This window comes from Piliocolobus tephrosceles, chromosome 14 (assembly GCF_002776525.5).
Source record: "Piliocolobus tephrosceles isolate RC106 chromosome 14, ASM277652v3, whole genome shotgun sequence".
Lineage (NCBI taxonomy): Eukaryota > Metazoa > Chordata > Mammalia > Primates > Cercopithecidae > Piliocolobus > Piliocolobus tephrosceles.
Genome location: NC_045447.1, coordinates 13,786,810 through 13,813,352, shown reverse-complemented (window position 1 = coordinate 13,813,352; position 26,543 = coordinate 13,786,810). Strand labels below are relative to the sequence as shown.

Sequence of the window (26,543 nt, the reverse complement as noted above, 5' to 3'; positions counted from 1 at the left end):
GCCGCTGCCGCGCACGGCCCTGCGGGGCACGCTGGGAGTTGGAGTCCGTTCAGCGAGGCCGGCCACGCCGACCGCACCAACTGAAGGGGTGGAAGGAGGGATAAGAAGCACTGAGAAGGGAAAGCTAAAGTCTATCAATATCAAGAACGATGACAAAGAGCTTGATGTCTACGTAGTAAGCGGATACTTCCGGGCCTTCTCTTGATTGTGATTTATACCTGATCAAAGTTCCCTAAGAATCCTCGTAACCCCCCACCCCAACAATGAGTCTTTCCAAGGAGGCGGATCGCGAGGCAGCCGGGTGAGCACGTGCAACGAAGCCCAGCCCTGTGGGCGGGGCCCTGGAGGCGGGGCTTGAAGGTACTCACGAGGGCCTCTCCCTGCCGCTGCAGGACAAATTGGACCGGAGATTAAAGGACCGGAGTTTAACTTGAGGTGACTGCGTTCGTATGCAAATAGAATCTATAAAACTCTTCTTTCCGGGGTAGTCTTTAAAGCCTTTTTACCTCCGGGTGGGCGGGGAAGACCAAAGTTTCCCCTCCTCCCCTTTCATTTTCCCCCTGCCCATAGAACAGATGGGCAAACTAAGCTCCGGGCCACTGGGGCTATTAAGGAAAGCGCTAGGCTCTTGACCCCAGGTGTCTTGAAACCTTCCGTTTGAGAGGGATATCTTACCCAGTCTTGTTCGCCTTCCCCTTTCCTCAGTTTCCCTATCTGTAAAAGGGGGTTGGAATAAGGACGGGATCCAGTTGGAAGATCGTAAACCCCTGCCCCTCCCACCTCAGTTTCCCGAAGCTTTCCGGAAGCAAAATCCCGAATTTTGCAGCTGCTCCGCGGCCCCCGGCCGAATCCGCCCGCTGCGGCCACCAGGTGGCGCGCGGCCACCGGTCACTGGCGCGCCGGAGTGTCCGCCTTCGGCGACCCCTTCGGAAAAGGACTTCGCTGCTGCCGCCCAGGGTCTAAGGCCTACCTGGCCCGCTTGAAGACAAAGAACGAGAACGTTGGTGCTTTGCCCCCCTCTGCTCTGCTGGATTATGCTGCAGCTTCCTCGGTGGCCGCTCATTCGCCCTCTCCTGCTCCACCCGCCCCACCAATGCCTTAGCTCTTTTGTGTCATTTTTGCCTAATTTTAAGTCCTCGTCCTGGCATTCGCATCCCTGCTTGACCTGACCTTTGCCCACGTTTCGCACCACACCCCTTCCCTCACCTGCTACAAAAGTTGCAACGCTTCTCTGCACTTGCGGGCAGCTGGACCTTACCAACACCGGTGAAACTATTTCATACGTAATCTGGGAGACTTACATTAACACTCTGCCGTCTAAACCTCGTACCCGCTCTATGAGGTAGCAACAATATTGTCCCTATCCAGCAATTCTGGTGATGAAGTCCACCAGAAGTGATGAGGATTCCAGCTCCATTCTGTCACATACCAGAACCTTAATCCTTGGCTCCTTCAAGCTGGAACGCGGCTGAGTTCACCAGACCCACTCCCACCTCCTATGCATCTTTCAAGATCCTGTTCAAATGTTTCTTCAGTGGCATCTTCCTTAATACCTTCCACCGAGGGACAACTAGATCCCCTCTGCTAGGCAGCAGTGTTTCGGAGCTAAACCCTGTGACTGAGAGAGGACAGCCTGCCATTCCCTCAGCTATGGGTTCTAAAATATGTTAGGACCTTGCTGGGCACGGTGGCTCACACCTGTAATCCCAGCACTTTGGGAGACTGAGGCGGGCGGATAACCTGAGGTCGGGAGTTTGAGACCAGCCTGACCAACATGGAGAAAACCCGTCTCTACTAAAAATACAAAATTAGCCAGGCGTGGTGGCGCATGCCAGTAATCCCAGCTACTCGGGAGGCTGAGGCACGAGAATCGTTTGAACCTGGGAGGTGGAGATCGCGGTGAGCCAAGATCCCGCCATCGCACTCCAGCCTGGGCGACACAGCAAGATTCCATTTCAAAAAAAAAAAAAAATAGGAATTTTTATTAAGAGCAAAACTCCGTCTCAAAAAAAAAAGTCAGGACCATCTGGCCTTTCTCGGGACTCTACCTTTTTGTTACAGGTTCTGGTGGTAGTGAGTTATCTGTCCCTGGAGATGCCATCAGAGCCTAAGTGGCACTGCAGAAACATGCAGCCCTAGGGTTTTGGTAGTTGATGAAGATTCTAAGTCAACCCTCTTAGATGGGCAGAAGAGTCCAGCCAAATGCTCAGCCCCTGGAAACAACTCCAGTCCTTCAGACTACAGCTCACTTGTCCCTTCCTTCCACAGACCTTCCCACACCTCCCTGACTAGTCACATCCCTTTTTTCTCATAACCCCAACTGCTGAGTACTGGCACATAGTAGGCTCTCAATAATTACTGACTGGGTGGAAGAATGGATAAAAACAACTAACCCTAAGCGAGTGACTTCTGAGCCTCTATTTCCTGTCTTCTAAGAGGGGATGGGTAATAACGATAGTTGCTACCTAGCAGGAATGCTGTGAGAATTAAACGATGCGTGCAAAGCAGTTAAAGGTCTGGCCTAATAAATGGAACCTGTTGCTAATGTTATTTAAAGAGTGATTCTAAATCTCAGATGCATGTCTTCTGAAAGTGCTTCTGGGAAGAGTCAAATACCACAAAACTGAGAAGAGCAAGGGAAATGACTGCTAGAGACCTCAGCCACTGTCCTAAGCATAGAGGGCTCTATGAACTAAGCACTCACTATGAGTCCAGCACCTACTATGGGGCCTTTTATCTAATTTCTCTACATTTCTTCCAATAATCCTAAGAAATCAGTACTTTCCCCCCAGTTTAGAAATGTGGGGACAGGCTCAGAAAGATGAAAAAGACTCTGCTACCACCTGCAGGACTCAAGACAAAAGATCTGGAAAGGAATGTGTCCAAGGATAAGGAGGGATCTTAGTGGGTGTGGTTCTGAGGCCAGAGGCAGCAGACAGACGGGACCAGACACAGATACAGCTAAGAAGGAGGCAGGCATGGCCGGGTGTGGTGGCTCACATCTGTAATCCTGGCACTTTGGGAGGCAGAGGCGGGGCAGATTGAACTCAGTCGGGAGGATGATCAGAAGTGGGACTAGGTGGAGAGGAAGGCTTTCGGGTGGAAGGAACAGCATGTGCTAACGTCCCAAGGCCAGATCAGGGCTTGGCCCATTTCAGGAGCTGGGAGAATCCGTGGTGACCAGAGCCCACCGAGGGAGAGAAGGGTGAAGAGGAGGCAGCCAGAGATCATCAGGTCATGCGGGGGAACAGCCAGCAGGGGACAGAGTTCCTCCAGTGACAGCAGCCTTGCTCTTCCTTGTCCTACCTAGAGTCAGAGCCAGGCTGCATTCATTGAGAAAGGGCTGGGGTAGGGAATCCCCCCTGCCTGCTTCGATTTCTTTTAAGTACACTCTGTCCAGTTTTTGAATAGATAGGACACACACATTGCAAAATCCACAGGATGCAAAGAAGTATTCAATGAAAATTCGTACTCCCTGGATCTCCTTAGAACCACCATGCTGACTTTTTGCATTTTTTTCAGATAGTCTATGTCCGTAAGAACATACACAATTTTTACTTTTTACACTAATCTAGCCCCGGTTTTGATGCCTCCCAGGGGATCTCTAGTTATAAAAGAAGCTTATTTGTGGCTGGGCGCGGTGGCTAACGCCTGTAATCCCAGCACTTTGGGAGGCTGAGGCAGGCAGATCACGAGGTCAGGAGTTTGAGACCAGCTTGGCCAACATAGTGAAACCCCGTCTCTACTAAAAACACAAAAAATTAGCTAGGCATGGTGGCGGGCACCTGTAATCGCAGCTACTTGGGCTGAGGCAGGAGAATCGCTTGAAGCCGGGAGGCGGACGTTGCAGTGAGCCGAGATCACACCATCGCGCTCCAGCCCAGGCAACGGTGGGAGACTCCCTCTCAAGAAAAAAAAAAAAGAAGCAGCAGCTTATTTGTACTCAGTGTGTGCTTCGCACAGGGTTCTTTAATTCAGCTGAGAATTGTGGAGCACCATACCTTGTGCCAGGTCAGTGGTTCTCAAACCCTAAACCCCCTGGAGGATTTGTGAAAACACAGATTGCTGGGCTCCACCCCTAGAGTTTCTGATTTTGTAAGTCTGTAGTGGAGCCTGAGAATTTGCATTTTTTTCTTTTTTCTTTTCTTTTTTTTCTTTGAGAAGTTCTCGCTCTGTCACCCAGGCTGGAGTACAGTGTCACGATCTCGGCTCACTGCAGCCTCTGCCTCCCGGGTTCCAGAGATTTTTGTGCCTCAGCCTCCCGAGTAGCCGGGACTACAGGCATGTGCCACCACGCCCGGCTAAGTTTTGTTTTTTGGTTTTGTTTGTTTGTTTTTGAGAGAGTCTCACTCTGTTGCCCAAGCTGGCGTGCAGTGGTGCAGTCTCCGCTCCCTGCAACCTCTGCCTCCCGGGTTCAAGCGATTCTCCTGCCCCAGCCTCCCGAGTTACAGGCACACACCACCACACTGGCCTATTTTTTGTATTTTTAGTAGAGGCGGGTTTTCACCCTGTTTCCCAGGCTAGGAGAGTTTGCATTTTTAACAAGTTATCTGATAATGCGGAGGCTGAGACCAAGGACCACACTTTGAGAACAACTGAGTTCAATGTTCATGGGGAGAAACTAAGAATGTGCCCTGGGAAGTCATGCTCCAACACAAGGAAACATACATGCCAACAAGAAGAAACATACATGCCAACAAGAAAGACAGTCCCATTGAGCGATAAATTATATGAAGAGAATGAGACCAAGCATGGTGGTTCACACTTGTAATCCCAACACTTTGAGAGACTGGGGTGGCTGGATTGCTTGAGTCTGGGAGTTTCTGAGACCAGCCTGGGCAACATAGGAGACCCCATCTCTACAATAAATACAGAAATTAGCCAACGTGGTGACACATGCCCGTAGTCCCAGTTACTCAGAAGGCTGAGGGAGGAGGATAGCTTGAGTTGGAGAGTTGAGGCTGCAGTGAGCTGTATTCACAACACTGCACTCCAGCCTGGATGGCAGAGGAAGACCCAGTCAAAAAAAAAAAAAAAAAAAAAAAAAAGGAAATGCTGGCTGCAGTGGCTCATGCCTGTAATCTCAACACTTTCAGAGGCCAAGGTGGGAGGACTGCTTGAGCCCAGGAGTTCGAGACCAGTCTAGGCAACAGAGTGAGACCCCCGTCTCTTCAAAAAAAAAAAAAAATCTTTAAATTAGCCAGGTGTGGTGGTGCACACCTGTAGTTTCGGCTACTCAGGAGGCTGAGGTGGGAGGATCACTTGAGCTGGGAAGGTCAAGGCTGTAGTGAGCTGGGATCGCACCACTGCACTCCAGTCTGGGCAACAGAGTGAGACCCTATTTTTAAAACAATTTTAAAAATTTAAAAGCGGGAAGCTACTGGAGTTTGGGAGCCGACAGGAGGGATTCCAGAGGGAAGGAGAAATGAAAGATGGAAGGTAAGTTTTGGGTGCTGAGCCTTGGGAAGGCTAACAGCAGTCAGGTCCCTGTCCAGAAGTGGTTGGCATCAGAGAACGCAAGGGCTCACGTGCCCTGGGAACATCTGTCTTTCATGCGAACTTTACAAACACTCCAAAAGGAAAGCACGAGTCCCCATCTTACAGGTGAGGAAACTGAGGCACACAGAGATGAAGGGACACGCCCAAGGTCCTAGGGCTCACAGGACAGGACCTGCGTCCATGCGAGGGGCCCACGCGCCTCGCCCTGGCCCCGTTGCTCCTGCGGGCTGCGAGCGAGACCCACCCTGGCGCGCGGGCAGGGATGCCCTTGGGAGAGCCGCCCGACGACGGGGAGGCCCCGCGGACGGCGGGCGGGGCGGGGCGGGGTGCCCCCTCCGCCCTAGCTCCGCCCCCAGCGGCGCTGGAAGGGGCGCGAGGCGGGCAGCAGGGTGCAGGCGCGGGGCGCGGGGCAGGCAGAGCGGGCTACGGCGGGGAGCTCGCAGTGCAGCCCGCGCTTCCTAACGTCCGTGCCTGGCCGCCTGTGCCCGCCGTGCCCGTGGCGCCATGGCCGCGGCTGCTCTCCCGCCCCGGCCGCTACTCCTGCTGCCGCTGCTGCTGCTGCTGAGCGCCCGCCCCGCGCGCGCCGACAGTAAGGTACGCGCGCCCCTCGGACCGACGCGGCTCGGCGGGGAGCGGGGCGCGAGGGGGCGCTGTGGCGGGGGTGCAGCCCGGGAGGGAGCCTGGGGCCAGGGCGGAGGAACCGAACTTGGGACTTCTCAGCACTGAAGCCGCAGGGGCAGGGGCCGCGAGAGAGGAGAGCGTAGGGGAAGAAGCGCTGGAGATATAGGGATGCTCGGGACCCGGGGCCTGAGGAAGGGGCGCTGGGACAGGGTCCGATTTCCGGAGGGGTCGGGGGATTCCCCGGAGTGCTGGCCAGGCTCGGGGTTCGTAGGGGAAGCTCCTGGCAACTCTTACCCAGCGACTCCCAGGCTTGCAGCAAGCCATGGGCCACGGCTTTCACGGTCGGCTGGGGACTGGGGGTCCCTTCTACCCGACGAACGCGGCCGGGCTGGCCACTCGCCCGGCCTCTGATGTTCTTGCCAGAGACTGGGTGCACCCCCTGGAGGACTAGGTAGCTCCAGAAGTGGTCTGAGCTGTTCTCTGCTGTGGCTGAGAGGATCTGCTCTGGTGTCAAGCGACCAGGGTTCAGTCGTACATCCGCTTCTCAGCCGGTGCCATCACCTTTCTGAGCCTTCCTCTATTCACCTGTGGATACAGGAAGAATCATGGGACCCACTCCCTGCAGTTGATGGTCTCTAGATGCGGTGTGATCATGCCTGTAAAATACTTAGCACCAGAGCACTTGGGGTGTTCTGGAAATGACTCCCTGATGGCCAGGCTCGGTGGCTCACACCTGTAATCCTAGCACTTTGGGAGGCCGTGGTGGGTGGATCGCTTGAGGTCAGGAGTTCAGGACCAGCCTGGACAGTGTGGTGAAACCCCATCTCTACTAAAAATACAAAAATTAGCTGGGTGCGGTGGCACAAGAACAGTGTAGGCAACAGAGACCCTGTCTCTACAAAAAAATATATATATTTAAATTAGCCAGGTGTGGTGGTGCACACCTGTAATCCCAGCTACTCGGGAGGCTGAGGCAGTAAGATTGCTTGAACCCAGCAGGCGGAGGTTGCACAGTCAGTCGAGATTGCACCAGTGCACTCCAGCCTGGGGAACAGGGCAAGACTCTGTCTTAAAAAAAAAAAAAAAAAAAAAAAAAAAGGAAAGGACAGACCTTGGGGAAAGTGAGGAGCAGGACCAGAGCCCTAGTCACAGAGCCTGAGGGCAAAAGAGTGACTTCCAATACCTCTCCAGCCTCTTTCCTGGTAGAATGTGAGTGTCCTACCTGCCCATGGGCAGATAAAAGGCAGAGGCCACTAGCCACATGGTGAGTATATGAGCAGTGGGCTCTGGCCAACCCTCAGCCTGATTCAGCTCAGGGCATGAAAGCACCCACGTGCAATGCTGCTCATGTACTCCAGAGACAAGGAGGGAATGAGTATTTTTTCCAGTTTACAGGTGGGGGAACAATGGTGTTTACAGAGGCAGCTGGCTTGTACATTTAAAACCCTAAGTTCTGGCCTTCCTCTGCTATTGTTTTGCTGTGTGACCTTGGGCAAATCACTGCCTGCCTCTGATCTTCAGTTTCTTCATCTGAGAAACATCTCCCCAACCTTCCTTCCATATGGGGCCTCTGGGATTCCCTGATCTGGCTCAGGTATGAGGACAAGTGAGTAGAAAATCCTAGATAACCTGATCAGTGCCTTGTCACCACTGGAATCTCTGGCTGGGAGGGATATTTGGTCTTGGGCATCCTCTGTGCGGAGAGCTGTAGAGCTTGTCGGGGAGAGCTCACATTCAAAACAAAGCAAAGACAAAGAAAACCCAACACCCTGTTTGTGTAGTGAGTCAGCCAAACACTTGCTAGGTTGTGGGGGGGGGGGGGGTGCGGGTGGTGTTTAGTTGTCCCAGGACAAGCTGGGGCTGGTGGGGTGGAGAGGCACAACCTAGAGCTTGCAGGATGAACAACTGGGGAACTCAGCACAGCCCTCCCCCAGACACCTCCCCCCCACACACACCACTTCAGCCAGCTGGGAAAAATAAAAATCAAGTGATGGGTGAATTTACTCTGCATTCCTTAGCTCAGCCAGACTCCTGCTGGCTCTGCAGAGAGAGCTGTTTTCATTATCACCCGCTCCCTCCCCCGTCACAACCCCCCCTTCCTCTCCAAGCCCATTCCATTTTCTCTGGGGTGGAGGATGAGCCCTTTGGAGGGCCAGCCTGGGACCTGAAGTCAATGTAGGGCCCTAAAGGGTTAGGTTGGCCCCTCCTCAGGCTTCCTGTTCCTGGGAGCTCCAGTCTCCCCTCTGGCCCAGCACATTCAGGGGTCCAGGGCAGCTCACCCCCAGGACTCTGTTGGTCTCCTTGGCCAGCTCCTCACTCAACGTGTTTTCTTTTCATGTTTATAACTAGGTCTCTCCTAAACTGGATTTTGAGTTTCCATCTAAGGAAGTGCTTTGTTGGGGCTGGGAGGAGGAGGGGGGCCCCACAGCCTCCCAAGTATTTCTGAAGGGCTGCCCAGCACAGAGGTTGGAATGGACAGACAGGTAACCACATGACACCCAGGCATGGCACCGCAGACCTCTGGGGGGCTGCTTCTTGCTGTATGTTCTTGGAATGTGGCCGAGAATTTTCCATCTCTACCTCAGTTTCCCCATCTGTGAAAGGGCTACCGGTGCCTCACTCCCTCCAGCATCAAGGGGTGGGAAGGGGGTCTTTGGTCAGCCTGCTGATCAGGGACCCAAGGACAAAGGGAAGCCCAAGGCCTGTGGGAGCCCCGCCAGGGGAGCAGGAGGGGCTAGAGCAGGCAGGCGGTGGTGTCCGGGGCTGGATCAGATGTTCCAGGCCAGGCCAGGCCAGTCCCGGGGGTTTAGGTGTTGCTTCGCCTCCGCTCCGGGAGTTTCCGCCTGTGGGTGTAATTGGAAACAGCCTCTCCGGCAGGCGAGGGCCACATAGTGGTGGAGTCCTCCTTCGACACATCAAGACTGTGAGGCCAGGCCAAGCCCCACTGGGTGTCTCTGCAAGGAGGGTCTTATCCCAACACTCCCTTTGGCTGGGGCATCTGGGGCAGAGCCTTGAGGAGCATCATGTGTGCCAAGCCATGTGCCCAGCACTTACATGCAGAATCTTACACATCTCTTGTGCTAACACTCTGAGGCCTCAGCGGCCCCTCCCCATTTTATGATCTTGAACACTGAGGCTCAAAAGAGTCTGATTGAGGTTGTTCAAAACTCCTAAACAGTGGGAGCCTGAGTAGTTGGAACCCTGGAGCCCCTAGGAAGCATCCAGATAGCCTGGGGAGCCAGAAAGCATCTGAACCATAGGGTTGGAGTAGGGCCTAGGCATCTGAAGCTCCCAGGTACACTCCCAGGCAATTGTGAGGCATGGCCCCCAGTTGAGAACTCATGGAGCGAGTAGGGATCCATGGAGGTTTGTGGAGCAAGAGTAAAGTAGATTACCAAAGAGGAGCTTTTGGGAGATTCGTCCAACACAGGAAGCTGCTGTGTTGTCCAGGCAACAGTTAATGTGGCCTGAACTAGGGCTATGGCTATGGAGTGGAGAGCAGGGGACAGAGGTCGGAGATATTTAGGATGAAGGGTCAGAAGAACACGATGACTGACAGATTATCTAGGGTGTGAGGGAGGCTCAGAGATCCAGGCTGGGCAGGAGGGCAGGTAGACATGGGTCTGGGAGAAGATGCTGGGTCCAGTCTTGAATGGATTGAGTTTGGGGTACATCTGGGCATCAGGGGGAGGTGCTCAACTGGCACTGTGCTCATGTTCTCGGGGCGGTCTTTGCCTCATGGTGAGGCGGGGCTGGCCATGAGGAAAAAGGCCAGACCCAACTTCAAGATGCCACAAGTTGGCCGGGTGTGGTGGCTCACACCTGTAATCCCAGCACTTTGGGAGGCCGAGGTGGGCAGATCACCTGAGGTCAGGAGTTTAAGACCAGCCTGGCCAACACGGTAAAATGCCGTCTCTACTAAAAATACAAAAATTAGCTGGGCGTGGTGGCACGTGCCTGTAATCCTGGCTACTCAGGAGGCTGAGGCAAGAGAATCACTTGAACCTGAGAGGCAAAAGAGGTTGCAGTGGTTGCAGTGAGCTAAGATCGCACCATTGCACTCCAGCCTGGGCAACAGAGCAAGAATCTGGCAAAAAAAAAAAAAAAAAAAAAAAAAAGACACAAGTTGAGCCTATTCAGTTGCTGGAACATTTCACAGCTTGAATGCCTTCTCCTCCACTCTAGCTAGACTCATCCATCTGTCTGCAGAAGAATCTTGAATACACCTTCATCTCACTGTGAAATTTCCTTGCAAATCTTTTTAAGTACAAACCACTCCTACTTCTGGGGACTTTGGCATCAGTGTGTGCTAAGCAAGCCTACAGGGAGAGATGCAGGGCCAAGGCAGGGACTTTCCTGCTTGGCACAACTCCAGACTTCATGCCAAGGGCAGGATGGGCTGGGCCTAGTAGTAGCCCCAGGTTCTATGCCCCCCAGGGACCCTCTCTACAGACCCATCTGTCCCAGCCCAGTTGCTCAGGGAGAAACCCCTGCCTGGTGACTGTGGGTGGGCATGGGAGGGACAACATGTAAACCAAGTTTTGGAGTCAGGCCATGCTGTGTGACCCTGGGCAAGCCCCTAGTCTTCTCTGATGCTCAGCTTTCTCCTCTCTAAGGTGGGGTTATCGTGAGAGTACAGAGAGGTAGAAAATAATGAGCAAATGGCAGGAAGAGTTATCAGCAGTGATTTTGATAGCAGGTACCCCTTAGAGAGCAGCTCTTCTGTGCCAAGCTCTATGCTGAGGCCCTGCACGCATTGATTGTTCAGACTCACTACAAGCTTATGACAAAGGGAATGTGATTCTCCCCATTTTACAGAGGAGGAAGCTGAGGCTCAGAGGGGTCAAAGCCAAGCAGGGAGGAGGTATGGGAACTGGGACTTGAGCCCGGGTCTGGCTCTTCCCCCTGGCGCTCTGCTGCCCTCCAGCCAAGCACAGGATGTAGCAGTCACAGGAAGGGGGATCCTGCCTGGGTGCCTGGCAGCCGGCGCTGGGAGCAGAGGCCTTATTCCAACTCCTGGCCCTTGTCAGGGAATTGGCCGCCCCCATCAGGAGGTAGCACCTCATCTGAGGAAGGAAGGAATGTCACGGTCCGCTGTGGAGGCAGCTGCTGGTGCGGGTGGGTGTTGGGAGTATGGGTGGGTCGCCAGGAAGAGGCTTCCCTGGCCTGGCCACACAGAACACAACCACATCTACCCGCTAGGCTCTTGACTCTATCTGGGGGAGTGAGTGGAGTGGCAAGGGGTCCCAGCAGAGCTGGGAAGGGGACCTAGGAGTCTTGAAGGACAGGCAGAGTCAGGGCGCAGAGGCCTGAGGAATGTACAGGACCCTGAGCCTGACTGTTGGTGTTCACAGGCAGGGAAGAATTGGCCCGGAATACAGTTCGCCCACCTAGAACCCAGGACACACCCATAGCCACCCTCCTCCCCACACTCCCGACCTCTCACTTTCCCCTGCCCCTCCACAGGCTGCAGAAAAAGCAGTGGGAGCAGGCGCAGTAGCTCACGCCTGTGATGCCAGCACTTTGGGAGGCCAAGTTGGGAGGACTGCTTGAGCCCAGGAGTTTGAGACCAGCATGACCAACATGGTGAAACCCCATCTCTACAAAAAATACAAAAATTAGCCGGACGTGGTGGCACATGCCTGTGGTCTCAGCTACTTGGGAGGTTGAGGTGGGAGGATCGCCTGATCCCAGGAGGTCAAGGCTGCAGTGATCTGTGATGAGGCCACACCACTCCAGCCTGGGTAACAGAGCAAGACCTGTCTCAAAATAATAAATATGATAATAATAATAAGAAGAAGAAGAATGGTTCACACTTAAGATGGACTCAATATGTGCTAGGCCCTGTTCTTTACTTTTATTAACTCATTTAATCCTCACAACAACCTTATGATGTGAAAGCCCATTTTACAGATGAGGAAACAGAGGCACAGAAATATTAAGTTGCCTACAATCTCATTGAGGCTCCAGATGCCATGCTCTTAACCTTGTGCTCTAGCATGTCTGCAAAATGCAGGCTCATTTACCCAACAGATATTTACAGAGCTCCTACTGTAGGCCGGGCAAACACTGTTATGAAGACATAGGAAGAAACTAGACAAAGGCCCTGCCTCTAATGGTACCTATTGCGAGGGGGAGATAGACTATACACAAAAACAGGTCTCATATTTCAGGTAGTAATTGGTGCAGTAAAGAAAACCGAGCCACTAGATGAAGGGATAGAGAGTAACAGGAGGTGAGCAGTCAGGGAAGGCTTCTCAGAGGAGGTGACACGTAAGCAGAGAACTAAATGATATAAGGAAGTGAACCATGGAAATATTGGGGGATAGGAGTTTCTGGGGAGTGTATGGCATATACAAAAGCCCTGATGCTGGAGTGGAGAGAGCCATAGAAAGGGAAGGGCAATAAGGAGTGTTTCAAGGGAGAATATCAACTCACATGAGCCTTGAAGACCATGGTAAGGGCTTTGAAGGTCACAACACCTCCCCAACACACACAGAGGTAGGTTTGTTTTTTTTTGTTTGTTTTTTTGGGTTTTTTTTTTTTGTCTGAGACAGAGTCTTGCTCTGTTGCCCAGGCTGGAGTGAAGTGCACGATCTTGGCCCACTGCAATCTCCGCCTCCCGGGTTCAAGTGATTCACCTGCCTCAGCCTCCTGAGTAGCTGGGATTACAGATGCCCGCCACCACGCCCTGCTAATTTTTGTATTTTTAGTAGAGACAGAGTTTCACCATGTTGGCCAGGCTGGCCTCGAACTCTTGACCTCAGGTGATCCACCTGCCTTGGCCTCCCAAAGTGCTGGGATTATAGGCGTGAGCCACCGTGCCCAGCCAGAGGTATTATTTAAAAGTATAATGCATGTGAAACCTGGTATATAAGTGATCAATAAAAGGTCTCTCTAATTTTTATTATGATAGTAAAGCAAACATAACAAAAATTATCATTTTTAAGTATACACTTCAGTAGCATTTGATACATTCACAATATCATGCAACCATCACCACTATCTATTAATAGTTCCAGAACATCTTTGTCATCCCAAAAGGAAACCCCATACCAATTAAGCAGCCACTCCCCATTTCCGTCTCTCTCTAACTCCTGGAAGCCACTAATCTGTTTACTGTCTCTATGGACTTGCCTCTCCTAGATACAGCATTTCATAGTAATGGAACCATTTAATATATGGCCCTTTGTGTCTGGCTTCTTTCACTTAACATAATATTTCAAGATTTATCCATGTTGTACCTTGAATCAGTACTGCATTACTTTTACTTTTTTTTTTTTTTTTTGAGATGGAGTCTTACTCTGTTGCCCAGGCTGGAGTACAGTGGCCTGATCATGGCTCACTGCAGGCTTGACCTCCCAAGCTCAAGTGATCCTCCCACTTCAGCCTCCCTAGTAGCTGGGACTACAGGCTTGCGCCACCATGCCCACTTAATTTTTGTGTTTTTAAAAGAGACGGGGTTTCACCATGTTGGCCAGGCTGGTCTCGAACTCCCAACCTCAGGTGATCCACCCACCTTAGCCTCCCAAAGTGCTGGGATTACAGGTATGAGCCACTGTGCCCAGCCCTACATTCCTTTTTATGGCTGAATATTTCTCTATTCGGCTGATGGACATTTGGGTTGTTTCTACCTTGTGGCTACTGGGAATAATGCTGCTATGGACATTCACTTCCAAGTCTTTGTTTGGATACCCATTTTCAGTTCTCTTGGGTATATACCCAGGAGTAGAATTACTGGATCTTATGGGAATTTTATGTTTAACTTATTGAGGAATCGCCAAACTTTTTCACAGCACATTAATATTTAAATTTCCGAGCCAGGTGAGGTGGCGCATACTGTAATCCCAGAACTTTGAGAGGCCAAAGCAGGAGGATCACTTGTGGCCAGGAGTTCAAGACCAGCCTGGGCAACATAGTGAGATCCCATCTCTACAGAAAATTTAAAAATTAGCCGAGCGTGGTGTCATGCACCTATAATCTCAGCTACTTGGAAAGCTGATGCAGGAGGATTGCTTGAGCCCAGGAGTTTGAGGTTACAGTGAACTATGATCCCACCACTGCATTCCAACCTGGGCCAAACAGCAAGACCCTCTCTCTACAAAAACAAAACAAAACAAAATAAAAAGACTGGGCACATTGGCTCATGCATGTAATCCTAGTACTTTGGGAGATGGAAGAGCGAGGGTCACTTGAACCCAGGAATTCGAGACTAGCCTGGGCAACATGGCGAAACCTCATCTTTACCAAATACACAAAAATTAGCTGGGCATGGTGGCGCATGCCTGTAGTCCCAGCTACTAGGGAGGCTGAGGTGGGAGGATCACTTGAGCCTGGGAGGTCAAGGCTGCAATGAGCCATGAGCAGGCCACTGCACTCCAGCCTGGGCAACAGAGAGAGAGACCCTGTCTTTAAAAATACACACACAGAGACATACACATACACACACACACACACACACACACACAGAGTTATTATTATTAAAAGGCCTTCACCACCTCTAATTGCACCCCCTCCCACCCACCAAACACTCTCATCCCAAGGCTGGCTGGCCAGCTGGCTTCTGCCATCTGTTCCTTCCTCCCTGCCATAGCACTGCCTAGTAGTAACTCACCAGAGTCCTCTTGCTCCCCCCAACAGGTGTTTGGGGACCTGGACCAGGTGAGGATGACCTCAGAGGGCTCCGACTGCCGTTGCAAGTGCATCATGCGGCCCCTGAGCAAGGATGCGTGCAGCCGAGTACGCAGTGGGCGGGCGCGCGTGGAGGACTTCTACACGGTGGAGACCGTGAGCTCGGGCACTGACTGCCGCTGCTCCTGTACCGCGCCTCCCTCCTCTCTCAATCCCTGTGAGAATGAGTGGAAGATGGAGAAACTCAAAAAGCAGGCGCCCGAGCTCCTCAAGGTAGACTTGGTGGGGTGATGGAGGGAGTAAGGGCCTATCATGAGCTGGAGCCTGCTGTCTTGCCAGTGAAAATTCCACATGCTCTGTGAGGCGGGTGCTGTTACTGCCCCATTTCACAGATGAGGAAACTGTGGCTCCCTGAGGGGAAGCCACTTTTTGCCAGGAAGTGACAGAGGCAGGATTCTTCTGCTAGTTTATCACCTATTCCAATGTCTTGTATTTTACCCAAACCAATTCAACCGTTGGCACCTAGCTATACTTTAAATTTTGTGGCAGTGTATTGTTTTTATTTTATTTTATTTTATTTATTTCTTGAGACAGTCTCGCTCTGTCGCCCAGGCTGGAGTGCAGTGGCATGATCTCGGCTTGCTGCAACTTCCATCCCCCGGGTTCAAGCGATTCTCCTGCCTCAGCCTCCTTTGTGACTGGGATTACAGACGTGCACCACCACACCCGGCAAACTTTTGTATTTTTAGTAGAGACAGGGTTTCAGCGTGTTGCCCAGGCTGGTCTCGAACTCTTGACCTCAAGTGAACTGCCTGCCTCGGCCTCCCAAAGTGCTGGGATTACAAGCATGAGCCACCATGCTCGGCCTTCTCAGTTCTTAAACTATACTGTGAATATAGGATCATCTCCTCATTTTAGAGGTGAGAAAACCGAGGTTGAGAGAACTTAGGTAACTTGCCCAACCTCACATAATGATGGGCAGCCTCCGATCTATGCCATGCTTTTGTGCAAATTAGAAACTTTCCACCAGGCACAGTGGCTCATGCCTGTAATCCCAGCACTTTGGGAAGCTGAGGCTGGAGGATCACCTGAGGTGAGGAGTTTGAGACCAGCCTGGCCAACATGATGAAACCCTGTCTCCACTAAAAATACAAAAAATTAGCCAGGCATGGTGGCGGGTACCTGTAATCCCAGCTACTCAGGAGGCTGATGCAGGAGAATCACTTGAACCCAGGAGGCAGAAGCTGCAGTGAGCTGAGATCACGCCACTGCACTCCAACCTGAACGACAGAGTGAGACTCAGTCTCAAAAACAAATAAAGAAACCCAGGCCGGGTGCGGTGGCTCATACCTGTAATCCCAGCACTTTGGGAGGCTGAGGCGGGTGGATCACAAGGTCAGGAGTTCGAGAGCACCCTGGCCAACATGGTGAAACCTCGTCTCTACTAAAAATCCAAAAATTAACCCCGCGTGGTGATGCACATCTGTAATCCCAGCTACTTGGGAGGTTGAGGCAGGAGAATTGCTTGAACCCAGGAGGCAGAGGTTGCAGTGAGCCGAGATCGCACCATTGCACTCCAGCCTGGTCAACAAGAGCAAGACTCCATCTCAAAGAAACAAAAGAAAAAAAACCTTTGAGGTCCCGTAGGAAGATGAGAAGAGCCACTACCTCTGGGCAACACAGCCCCATACCAGGGCCCCCCACCAGGACCCGTGGTTTGGTTAGACATGTCTGCGATAGATCTCAGTCCCCACAGCCAGTGGGCACCTTCATGCCATTTGTGCCATCTCAGGTAGGTGCTCAGTGGGTCTGGTGGAGCTAAGATTTAAACCCAGGTCCTGCTGTGTCCAGAGCATGAGTTCTAAACCACCTTGCTTTCCTGTCTTCCTTTTTGTAAAGGACCAGATTGTTTGGTGTCTTTTTTTTTTTTTTTTTTTTTTTTTTTAGGCTAGATCTTGCTCTGTTGCCAGGCTGCAATACAGTGTTACAAACACAGTTCACTGCAGCCTCAACCTCCTAGGCTCAAGCAATCCTCCCACCTCAGCCTCCCAAGTAGCTGAGACCACAGGCTCAGCTAATTTTAAAAATGTTTGTAGGCCGGGCGCGGTGGCTCACACCTGTAATCCCAGCACTTTGGGAGGCCGAGGTGGGCGGATCACGAGGTCAGGAGATCGAAACCATCCTGGCAAACACGGTGAAACCCCGTCTCTACTAAAAATACAAAAAAATTAGCCAGGTGTGGTGGCAGGCGCCTGTAGTCCCAGCTGCTCAGGAGGCCGAGGCAGGAGAATGGCGTGAACCCAGGAGGCGGAGGTTGCAGTGAGCTGAGATCCGGCCACTGCACTCCAGCCTGGGTGACAGAGCGAGACTCCATCTCAAAAAAAAAAAAGAAAATGTTTGTGGAGATGGAGTCTTGCTGTGTTGCTCAGGCTGTTCTAAAATTCCTGGGCTCAGGCAATCCTCCCACCTCAGCCTCCCAAAATGCTGGAATTACAGGCGTGGGTCACTGTGCCTTTCCAGTTTGGTGCCTTTTGAAAGTATGTTTTTCTTTTATAACTTCTCCCAAACTACAGCTATTTTGCCTGTTTGGTGTCAGAATCTGTGAAAGGTCTGAGATGTTACCCTACTTGTAAGCTAACAAGTTAGCCTGCCAGTTTCATGGAAGCTGGCAGAAGATGCAGCCTCCTGGTTCAAAGACAAAGGACTTTATTACAGCAATTGCCAGGTTTCCCCGGCTCCAATTGCCATGGGCTAATGCAGTGAGAGTCAGATAACACCTGCATGTATAATAATGTGTGTTACAGAGAGGTGCCCTGAGCTTAGAGAATCTGAGTCTTTTGTAATGGGCACCAAGGATGTCTGCCCTTTCCTCTGGAAAGAAACAGTGTCTCTGTCTTCCAGAGCTGTTCACTATACAGCTAGATGGCTCAGCACAGAGACAGTCAGTGCCTCTGCACGTAAGTCACTCAGAAAAGCAAGAGATCCGTGAAGAACTGTCTCCCAACGTGTGGCTAAAAATGTTTTCTTTAAATTCAACTTTAGTTTTGTTTTTGTAATGCCTGAATGAATGCCAAGCTCTCAAAATTGGGTGGGGAGTCAGGGGGAATGAATTTTAAGCAAAGTGGCATCTTGACAGCTTGGCAGTCCCTGGATCACACTGTCTCCGTGGGTCTCACTTAGGACCCTGCAGACTCAAGGCACCCAGGCCATAGGCCAGTCTTCAGTTATAGGAACAAACCCAATTTCTGCTCAAGTCAACTTCTCGATAACTGAATTGTACACGTTTGACATGAGGACACAAAGCCCTTTCATAAACGCTGGCTCATTTAATTCTTGGCTAATTTAATCCTTGCTACAGCCCTTTGGAGAGGGGACTTATGGTACCAGCTTTACTAGTGGGAGAATCTGAGGCCCAAAGAGGGGCTGTGGCCTGCAAGAAAGTGTGGCAGTACTAAGATTTTTTTTTTTTTTTTTTTTTTTTGAGACAGAGTCTCACTTTATCACCCAGGCTGGAATGCAGTGGCGCAAACTCAGCTCACTGCAACCTCCACCCTGCTCCCCCTTTCAAGTAATTCTTATCTCAGCCTCCTGAGTGGCTGGGATTACAGGCGTGCGCCACCATGCCCGGCTCATTTTTTTTTTGTATTTTTAGTAGAGATGGGGTTTTGCCATGTTGACCAGGCTGGTTTCAAACTCCTGAACGCAAGTGATCCACCTCCCTCGGCCTCCCAGTGTGCTGGGACTACAGGTGTGAGCCAAGCATTAAGATTTGAACCCAGGAATTCTCTACTTTGTCCCCTGCCCATTCAAGGGTCATGAGACCTCCTTCTCAGCCAGGAGCCCACAATCCCTTAGACCTTCTCAGTGCACAGCTGCCACAGGGCTCTGGGTCAGCAGAACTGGCTTAGGGTAATGGGGGATTGACCCAGCAGGTGGGGCTGGAGGAGGAGGAGAGGATATGCTGCCTCACTGGTACCCCAAGGGTGGGAGTGGTTACACTTTCAGAGACCCCCCAAGAGGAGAAGGTGGCAGAGGCAGTAGGAGACAGGGCTGGGGCTTCCTCCTGTTCAGTTTGGCTCCCCCTCCCTCAGCAGGACATTCTCTCTAAGCATCCCCCAAGGGAGGAGGCTAAGGGGAGCCCACGGGATGGGGCTGGGGCACCTACCCTATATCCTACCCCATCTCTACCCCAGCCCTTCCCCTCAAGCTAATAACTCCAGCTGTGGTTTGTCTTCAGCAGCACGGCTATGGTAGGAGAGACACTTTGAGTAGCATGAGTACTGTCCCCATCTTGTCTGGGGGTTGGAGGGTGCCTGTCACCTCCCCACTCCTTTTTCTTCCTGATGGGACCAGACATGGATCCTGCCTTGAAGAGTCCCCTTCTTGTGAGGACACAGCTGCTGACCCCAGTAATGGCAGGGTGATCAGTGCTGGGCCAAGGGACATCCCAGGAACTGTGGGAGCCCTAAGGAGGGGATAGAAGGATAGAGCTGGGCCTTGAAGGATGTGTAGGAGTCCCTGAGGTGGAGAGGAAAGGAGGGCATTTCTGGGTAATGACAAATGGGGTGGGTGTGGCACCGGCCTTCTCTCTTCTCTGGCCACACCAGCACCTGTGACTTCCTCTAGCACAGCGCTTCTCAAGCTATCTGTGGTGAAGGGCCAGTTTCTTAAAGATTAAAGTTCTCTCAAGAGCCAATAGTTTCGTAAAACGCTATACAAATGAATTATTAGAAAAACGAAATGAGGCAGACCAGGCGCAGTGCATCACGCTTGTAATCCCAGCACTTTGGGAGGCCAAGGCGAGTGGATCACCTGAGGTCAGGAGTTCGAGACCAGCTTGGCCAACATGGCGAAACCCTGTCTCTACTAAGAATACAAAAAATTAGCCAGGTGAGGTGGCGGGCACCTGTAATCCCAGCTACTTTGGAGGCTGAGGCAGGAGAATTGCTTGAACCCGGGAGGCAGAGGTTGCAGTGAATGGAGATCGCGCCATTGCACTCCAGCCTGGGCGACAGAGCGAGACTCCGTCTCAGAAAAAGAAAAGAAAAAAAAAGAAAGAAAAATGAAATGAAACAAAGGCAGACATACACAGGATAAATCTAGTGTTTTAATGTAAGAGTCAAGAGATATAAAATTGCTCTGTCAAGTGCTGCAAAAGTTCCTGAAAACCTACTCCCATTTTCTATAATGATTGTATCACAGGCTGGTATTAAGCAGTTTGAACCTGTGCTACTCAGCAGATCGCACATTGAGTGGCATGGCCGGAAGCACCACCTTTCTCCTCTCCTCCAGTTCATAGCACAGGCTGCTCCCTTTACTTTGGCATGTCCTTTCCTGGGCAACTTTGCCTAATTAGTGCTCCTCCTGCAGAGCTCGGCCCAAACACAACTTCCTCCTGGCAGCCTTTCCTGATCCACACCTGAGTCCAGAAAAGATCAGCACCCATCATTAATGATCTGGTCACCTGTGTGTCACTACCTGTGCCCCTGATTCTGGCACCTGTGTGTCACTGCCTCTGTCCCCTGATCTAGGCACATGTGTGTCACTACCTGTGTCCCCTGATCTGGATGCCTGTGTCCCCTGGTCTGGCATCTGTGTGTCACTGTGTCCTTGGCAGCCTGTGAGGGACCAGGGTGCCCCACGTTGGTCTTGCTTATCACTGTCCTCAGTGCCTGGCTGAGTAAGCATGTGCTGGCCTGGAGGAGGGTGGCAGGGGCAGATCATGGAGGGGTCAGATGCCAGACTCAGGAGATGAGAAGCCACATGTGGGCAGTGGGGAGCCACAGAGAGTCATCTTGCAAGGGAGGGACCCTCGCCAAAGCCAGTGTTGGTGGCCACGAAGGCAGCAGAGTGAAGCTGGGAGCTTCCCATGTAGCCCCTGGGAGGAGCAATCAGCGCTGCTGGGCTTCATGAAGGCCTCTCTGTGTCCACGCAATGCTGAGCTCTGTCCAGACACAACTGCTCCTTACGACGGCCCTATTGCCCCATTTCTTAACACAGAAAACTGAGACACAGAAGTGTCTATGGGCATGGTTCTCAAACTGTGTTCCGTAGAGCCCCAGGGGTCCCATGCAGACCCTCGGGGCCAAAGCCAGGTTGTGGGAGAGCAGAGAAGCCACTGAGCCTATCTTTGCTTCCAGCAGAGACTCCCACCCCCGTCTCTGTTTTAGAGATCAGCTTCTGCTCAAAGAAAAGCTCCCTGGCTTAAAACAGTTTGTGTACCCCCTGGGAAGGTGGGAGTAAAACTGTTTTGGAAACAGCCAGCCAGGACCAAAACTGGAGCACTGGCCTGTGCAGGCCCTGGGAAATGCCGGAGGGCTCAGGGTGGGGCCGCGCGTGAGGGTGGGCCCGAGGAACTGCCCTTCCCAAGAAGCCAGGGAAGGCTGGTTTCCCAACCAGCCCCTTGTGCCAACGTCTCCCTGACACTCTGGCATTTTGGCCATCTGGAGGGAGTGTTATATCCTGATGAGGCGTGACAGAGAGGAGAGGGGGAGGGGCAGCTGTAGGGCAGAGCCCTGGGCTGGGCAAGGGATACCCAGCGCTGCTCCAGGTCCTGCTGCTGACCTGTTGTGCAAGGCCCTCTCTCTCTCGGCTGCCATTTCCCTGTCTGACCATGAGACAGGAGCCATAAAGCATGATAGGAAAGAGATGGTGATTAATGATCTCTCCCCAGCCGAATGTTGGGAAAGAGATGTGGATTTATATGAATTTGGGTTCTGCTCCTGGTTCCACCTTTGAACAGCTGGGTGGCCTTGGGCAAGTCACTTCCCCCCTCTAAACTGCAGCTTCTCCATCTGTAAAATGAGGGTGAAAGTTGTCCATACCTGGTGTTAGTTCGGGCCACCAGAGGCAGGCTCTGAAGCCAGAGATTCATGTGCAAGTGATTTATTTTGAAAATACTCCTGGGCTGGACGCGATGGCTCATCCCTATAATCCCAGTGCTTTGGGAGGCTGAGGCAGGAGGATCACTTGAGGCCAAGGTGGGAAGATGATTGTTCGAGACCAGCTGGAATAACATAGTAAGATCCCATCTCTACAAAACATAAAAAACTTAGCTAGGCAGGATGGTGCACACCTGTACTCCTAGCTACTCCAGAGGCTGAGGTGGGAGGATTGCTTGAGCTCAGCAGTTCGAGGCTGCAGTGAGCTGTGATCATGCCACTGCACTCTTTCCTGGGTGACAGGGTCTCTGAAGAACAAATAAACAAAAAAAGAAAATACTCCCCAGAGAAACTGGAAATGAAGTGGGAGAAGCAAGGTGGGGAGAGGAGGGCATCCAAGTGAGGGTGTGGTCTTGGGAAAAGTGCCAGCCTCAGTCACATCCCCAGAGGAACTCTGCAGTGGGTACAGCCGCTCAGTTCGTCCCCACTGGGGCTAGTGAGTTGGGATTATAGATGCCTATGTCAGTAGGTCATTACCTCAAGGCAGCTGCAAGAGGACGTATACTCTCTGGCACTTTGGGGGCAAAGGAGCTCTAAAGAGAGTCACAGATGCAGGCACATGGAAGCCAGGGACGGGCACAAAAACTTGTAAGAGGGATCTCAGAAGATCCAGACAAACTCCTCGAGTGCCCACTATACACCTCATGAGGTTGTTACAATGATTAATTGGTATAACTCCTTAAAGCCCCTAGCACAGCACCTGGCACGTGGTAAGGGCTCAGAAGATGGAACCTGCGGCTTTTCTTGTGATTATTAGCAGGCTGGGGCTGGTGAGTGCCCAGGGCCCATGCCAGTCACTCTGAGGCTGTGCAGTTTTGGAGTTCTTTTTTATTTTAATCATTATTATTATTATTATTATTATTATTATTATTTTGGAAGAGAGCCTCACTCTGTCGCCCAGGCTGGAGTGCAGTGGTGTGATCTCAGCTCACTGCAACCCCTATCTCCCGGATTCAAGCGATTCTCCTGCCTCAGCCTCCCAAGTAGCTGGGACTACAGGTGCACACCACCATGCCTGGCTAATTTTTGTGTTTTTAGTAGAGATGGTGTTTCACCATGTTGGCCAGACTGGTCTTGAACTTCTGACCTCAGAAGATCCACCCGCCTTGGCCTCCCAAAGTGCTTGAATTACAGGCGTGAGCCACAGCGCCTGGCCCAGGTTCTGGAGTTCTTCATTGCAGCAGGGCTCCTTTTACCCTCTGCACCTGGCTGGCCACGTGCTGCACTCTTTGCCTAACCATCCCCCTTCCCCGGGCAGCTGCAGTCCATGGTGGATCTCCTGGAGGGCACGCTATACAGCATGGACCTGATGAAGGTGCACGCCTACGTCCACAAGGTGGCCTCCCAGATGAACACACTGGAAGAGGTAAGGGCGGGGCTGCTGCCAGAGGCCAGGCTGGTGTGATGCTGGGGGCCGAGGGCACTGTCCGAAGGGGCCCGGGCAATCCAGGCTTCACCCTGGTGACCATGGGAAGCCACACTCCAGCCAGGAGTTGGGGGAGGGAAATGCTGGCCACAGGGTCCAGCCTCTGGGGAAGAGGTCTAACTGGCTCAAGGGCCTGCGGGAAGCTGAAGTCTGAGTGGAGAAACCGAGGCACCTGCTGGTTGTATCAAAGGGGTTCAGAGGGAGCTGGAACTTGCAGTTGCCTCCAGTGTACCAAGATCAGGACCCACAACTCTGGGTATACCATTCACTCGAGATTCCTCGGTGGCTGGGCATGGTGGCTCAGTGGCCTGGCGCAGTGCCTCACACCTGTAATCCCAGCACTTTGGGAGGCCGAGGCAGGCAGATCACTTGAGGCCAGAAGTTTGAGACCAGCTTGGCCAATATGATGAAACCCCATCTCTACTAAAAATACAAAAATTAGGCATGGTGATGCGTGCCTGTAATCCCAGCTACTCAGTAGGCTGAGGCAGGAGAATCGCTCAAACCTGGGAGGCGGAGGTTGCAGTGAACCGAGATCGTGCCACAGCCTGGACGACAGAGCAAGACAGTCTCAAAATAAAAAATAAGATACCTTGTCGGAGTGCCCCCTGGGTTGGTAAAACATGGCAGGACTGACCGAGCCCACTGGGCTAGTGCCCAGCTGCTGTGGAGACAGAGGTGCTACGTGTCCTGTCCTGGTCAGGGTGAAAGTGCTATAGGACTGGGCAGGGGACCAGAACTGCCCCTGGGGACAAGGACAGAGTTGGGCGAGCATGGGGGTCCGAGCTGCAGGTTCGAGGTTTGTATCTCTGCTGGCACAGCCTCACCTCCGCCTGTTTCCTGCATCCGGCCTCTGCTGGGCCACTGAGAGTCTGGGGACATACAGCTGCCAGGAGCGGGCGTGTGGGCTTCCTTTCCCAGCTTCCTTTACAGAGGGAGGGGGCACCTGGGCATCCTGTGCCCCAGGGTGGGAGATTAACCCCTTTCTCACCCCAAAGTTGGGATCACAGTGGCTTTAAGTATTCAAAAAGTGTTTGGTATGTACCTACTGTTGGCCAAGCCCCTGGCAGCAGGGGAGAAAGCTGACACTTGGTGAATTTCTTCTGTGTCCCAGTATTTCCTGTGCAGCTAGTACATTCCAGGCCCTCCCGTTGCTGGCTCTGAAGTTATTCTCCTTTGATCTATCCTCTTGTAACCTCAGGAAATGTTAACCCACTTCATGTAACTCTGAGCCAGACGATCAGGAGGGTAATATCTGCTAGGCCTGGAACAAACCAGAGATGGTTCCCACAGCCACAGAAAAATGACTTTTTAATTATCTTCTGTTTTGCATTATCTGTGCTTTGCTTCTGTTAACCATGGTTTACTAAGTGATAACCTTATGGAAAAATGAAAAGCAAAAAGCTTTTGTTCACCCTGGGAGGAGGTGGGGAGAGAACAGCCTCACTCGGGAGAGGCTGGCTCCCTCTGCCAAAGGGAAGAACCTCCTAGGGGGTCAGCAGCAACTTGGGGTCTCAGCTTCCCTCTGCTCTCTTCCCTGACACCAATAGTTCTCAACCAGGGGTGATTTTGCCCCCAGGGGAAAACTGGCAATAGCTGGAGACATTTTTGTTTGTTACAACTTAAGTGGGGGACAGGATGAGTGCTACTGGGCTTCTACTGGTTAGAGGCCAGAGATTCGGCTAAATACCCTGCAATACACAGGATAGTCCCCAAAAGCAAACAGCTATCTGGCAAATGTCAATAGTGATGAGGTTGAGAAAATCTGTCATACGCTTTGACTTCTATCATCCCTGGGATCCAGTTTTTGTTGTTGTTGTTGTTTTTGTTTTTGAGACAGGATCTCGCTTTGTAGGCCAGGGTAGAGTGCAGCCTCAATGCCCCAGGATCAACTGATCCTCCCACCACAGCCTCCCAAGTAGCTGGGACTGTAGGTACACACCACCACACCCAGCTCATTTTTTGTGTTTTTTGTAGAAATGGGGTTTTACCATGTTGCTCATGCTGGTCTTAAATTCCTGGGCTCAAGCCTTCCTCCTGCCTTGGCCTTCCAAGATGCTGGGATTACAGGCATGAGTCACTGCACCTGGCCCCTGGAATCTAGTTTAAAATGCACTTCCATATTCCATAGCCTTTCTGGTCCTCACAGTGACCCTGCCATTTAGTTGTTATTATGATGACATAATAGCCCATTTTACAGGCAGGGAAACTGAGGCTCGGAGAAGTAGTTTTTAGCCCAAAGTTACCCAGCCAGGAGGTAGAAAGCAAAGATTTTAACCCAAGGGTATCTGACTCCTGCCTGCTGCCTCTTGGTCCCTGAACCTGAGTCACCCAGGGCTGACTGGACATCAGTCACTTTTAGGTTATCTTTTCCTCTGTAACAATTTCTACAAATGAAATTGTGGACCCATAATTCTGTTGCTCCGCGGCTTCTCAGCAAACTGGTGTTTTCTGCCTCTGACTTCTGTCTCTCCTGCTTTAGCTGAAAAGTAGACTCAGACGAAAGAATCCCAGGTCTACTAGAGCTTTGGGGAACTGGGACTGATACCCGCCAGACCCCCCAGGTTTCCAAGTCCTCTCCAGTCAACAAGGCCAGCTTGGGCGACAGCCCAGCAAAGAGATCCCTAGATAGCGGGAGGTTTACAGAGCGAGGAGCATTGCGGTTCTAAGCAGTCTGTCTGCTCCTGGCAGGATTCAAAACCAGGAGTAGATCCAGGAGCTGGTGTGGGAGCTGCTAAAAGTGGGCAGGGAGCCAGAGTCCCAGCAAGGGGAGATGAGGCAGGGAAGGAGAACAGGTCTGGGAGTAGACAGGGCTCAGTGCAGGGTGAGGAGCCGGTACGGCCCAGGAGAGAAGTTGGAGACTTGGAGGGGGGCAGAGATTCACCCTCAGCAAAACCCCAAAGGGTTTCACTCCATCTACATTGTTTGAAGATTTTATAAGCAGAGGGTATTTATGTATTATGTATACAATTTTAAAGTAAATTTAAAGTAGCAAAAGATTGGAAGCAACTTGAGTAACCATCCATAATGGTCAGGGGTGGTGGCTCACGCCTATAATCCCAGCACTTTGCAAGGCTTTGGTGAGTGGATCACTTGAGGTCAGCAGTTCAAGACCAGCCTGCCTAACATGGCAAAACCCCGTCTCTACTAAAAATACAAAAATTAGCCAGGTGTGGAGGCACGCGCCTGTAGTCCCAGCTACCTAGGAGGCTGAGGCAGGAGAATCACTTGAGCCCAGGAGTAAGAGGTTGTTGCAGTGAGCCGAGATGGCACCACTGCCCTCCAGCCTAGGCAACAGAGTGAGACTCCATCTCAAAAAAAAAAAAAAAAAAAAAAGGAACCAACAATAAGGGACTGGGGGGCCAGGGGCAGTGGCCCACACCTGTAATCCCAGCGCTTTAGGAGGCCAAGACAGGCAGATCACC

The 26,543-nt window shown here is 51.9% G+C and overlaps 1 protein-coding gene across 1 annotated transcript in view; it reads left to right on the top strand.

Moving 5' to 3' along the window:
• The first annotated feature begins 6,003 nt into the window (after positions 1-6,003).
• OLFML2A (olfactomedin like 2A) overlaps positions 6,004-26,543 on the top strand; it is a 34,624-nt gene continuing 14,084 nt past the window's right edge. Inside the window, exons 1-3 of the mRNA XM_023217164.1 lie at positions 6,004-6,093; positions 14,761-15,024; positions 22,951-23,058. Of these exons, the coding sequence (XP_023072932.1) occupies positions 6,004-6,093; positions 14,761-15,024; positions 22,951-23,058 (462 nt within the window). The remainder of the gene's footprint in view (positions 6,094-14,760; positions 15,025-22,950; positions 23,059-26,543) is intronic.